The following is a 1030-nucleotide window of genomic DNA, read 5'->3' as shown; positions in this document are numbered from 1 at the left end:
AGAAAACTTGTTGTGCTTTGACTTGGGCTGCTCGACGCCTGAGCAATATATGATTTGCCATACCACTTTATAGATATCTAAAATGGATCCGATAAAGTATATCTTCGAAAAGCCTGTTGTTACTGGTAGAATTGCCCAGTGGCAAATGTGTTGACCGAGTATGATATTCAGTATGTGACCCAGAAAGCTATAAAAGGGAGTGTCCTGTTTGACTACCTTGCTCACTTACCTATCGAAGGTTATCAACTGTTGAGGTTTGACTTTCCAGACGAAGACATTATGTTTATCAGAGACTTCACTATGTCAGGCTTCGAGGAAGGCCCCGAACCAGGATCGCGATGGACACTCGTGTTCGACGGTGCTTCCAATGCTCGAGGCCACGACATAGGTGTTGTTATCACTTCTCCAACCGGCTTCCACCTTCCATTTATCGCTAGATTGTGTTTTGACTGCACCAACAATATGGCAGAATATGAAGCATGTATCTACGATTTAGAGGCGGCAATCGACTTAAGGATCAAGGTTCTTGAGGTATACGGTGATTCAACTCTGGTAATCAGTCAAGTAAAAGGTGATTGGAAGACTCGGGATAACAAGTTGATACCTTACAAGGAGCATATCAGAAAACTGGTACCTTACTTTGATGAAATCTCTTTTCACCATATTTCTAGGGAAGAAAATCAGTTAGCAGATGCTCTAGCCACATTGGCATCTATGTTCAAAGTCAAATGGAAGAACGAAGCACCATCCATCCATATTGACCACTTAGATGAACCGACACATTATCTAGCAATCAAGGCCGATCCTGACGATAAGCCCTAGTTCTATGACATAAAGACATTTCTGGAAAAATGACAATATCCCGAGGGTATATCCATTACCGATAAGAAGGATTTGAGAAGGTTCTCTTCCAAGTTCTTCCTAAACGGTTATGTGTTATACAAGCAAAATTATGATTCTGTATTACTCAGATGCATGGATAGACACGAAGCTAGTACGGTCGTAAAATCCATACATGAAGGTTGTGAGG

At 41.6% G+C, this 1030-nt stretch overlaps 1 protein-coding gene across 1 annotated transcript; it reads left to right on the top strand.

The window, feature by feature from the left end:
* Window positions 1–300: 300 nt before the first annotated feature.
* On the top strand, window positions 301–822 carry LOC127094093 (uncharacterized). Its single transcript, XM_051032961.1, has one exon. It carries the CDS (start codon window positions 301–303, stop codon window positions 820–822), a length of 522 nt encoding a protein of 173 aa, XP_050888918.1.
* The last annotated feature ends 208 nt before the right edge of the window (window positions 823–1030 follow it).

Source organism: Lathyrus oleraceus, chromosome 6, assembly GCF_024323335.1.
Source record: "Lathyrus oleraceus cultivar Zhongwan6 chromosome 6, CAAS_Psat_ZW6_1.0, whole genome shotgun sequence".
Lineage (NCBI taxonomy): Eukaryota > Viridiplantae > Streptophyta > Magnoliopsida > Fabales > Fabaceae > Lathyrus > Lathyrus oleraceus.
The sequence above is the reverse complement of the archived record's forward strand: the minus strand, read 5'-3'. Positions and strand labels throughout refer to the sequence as shown.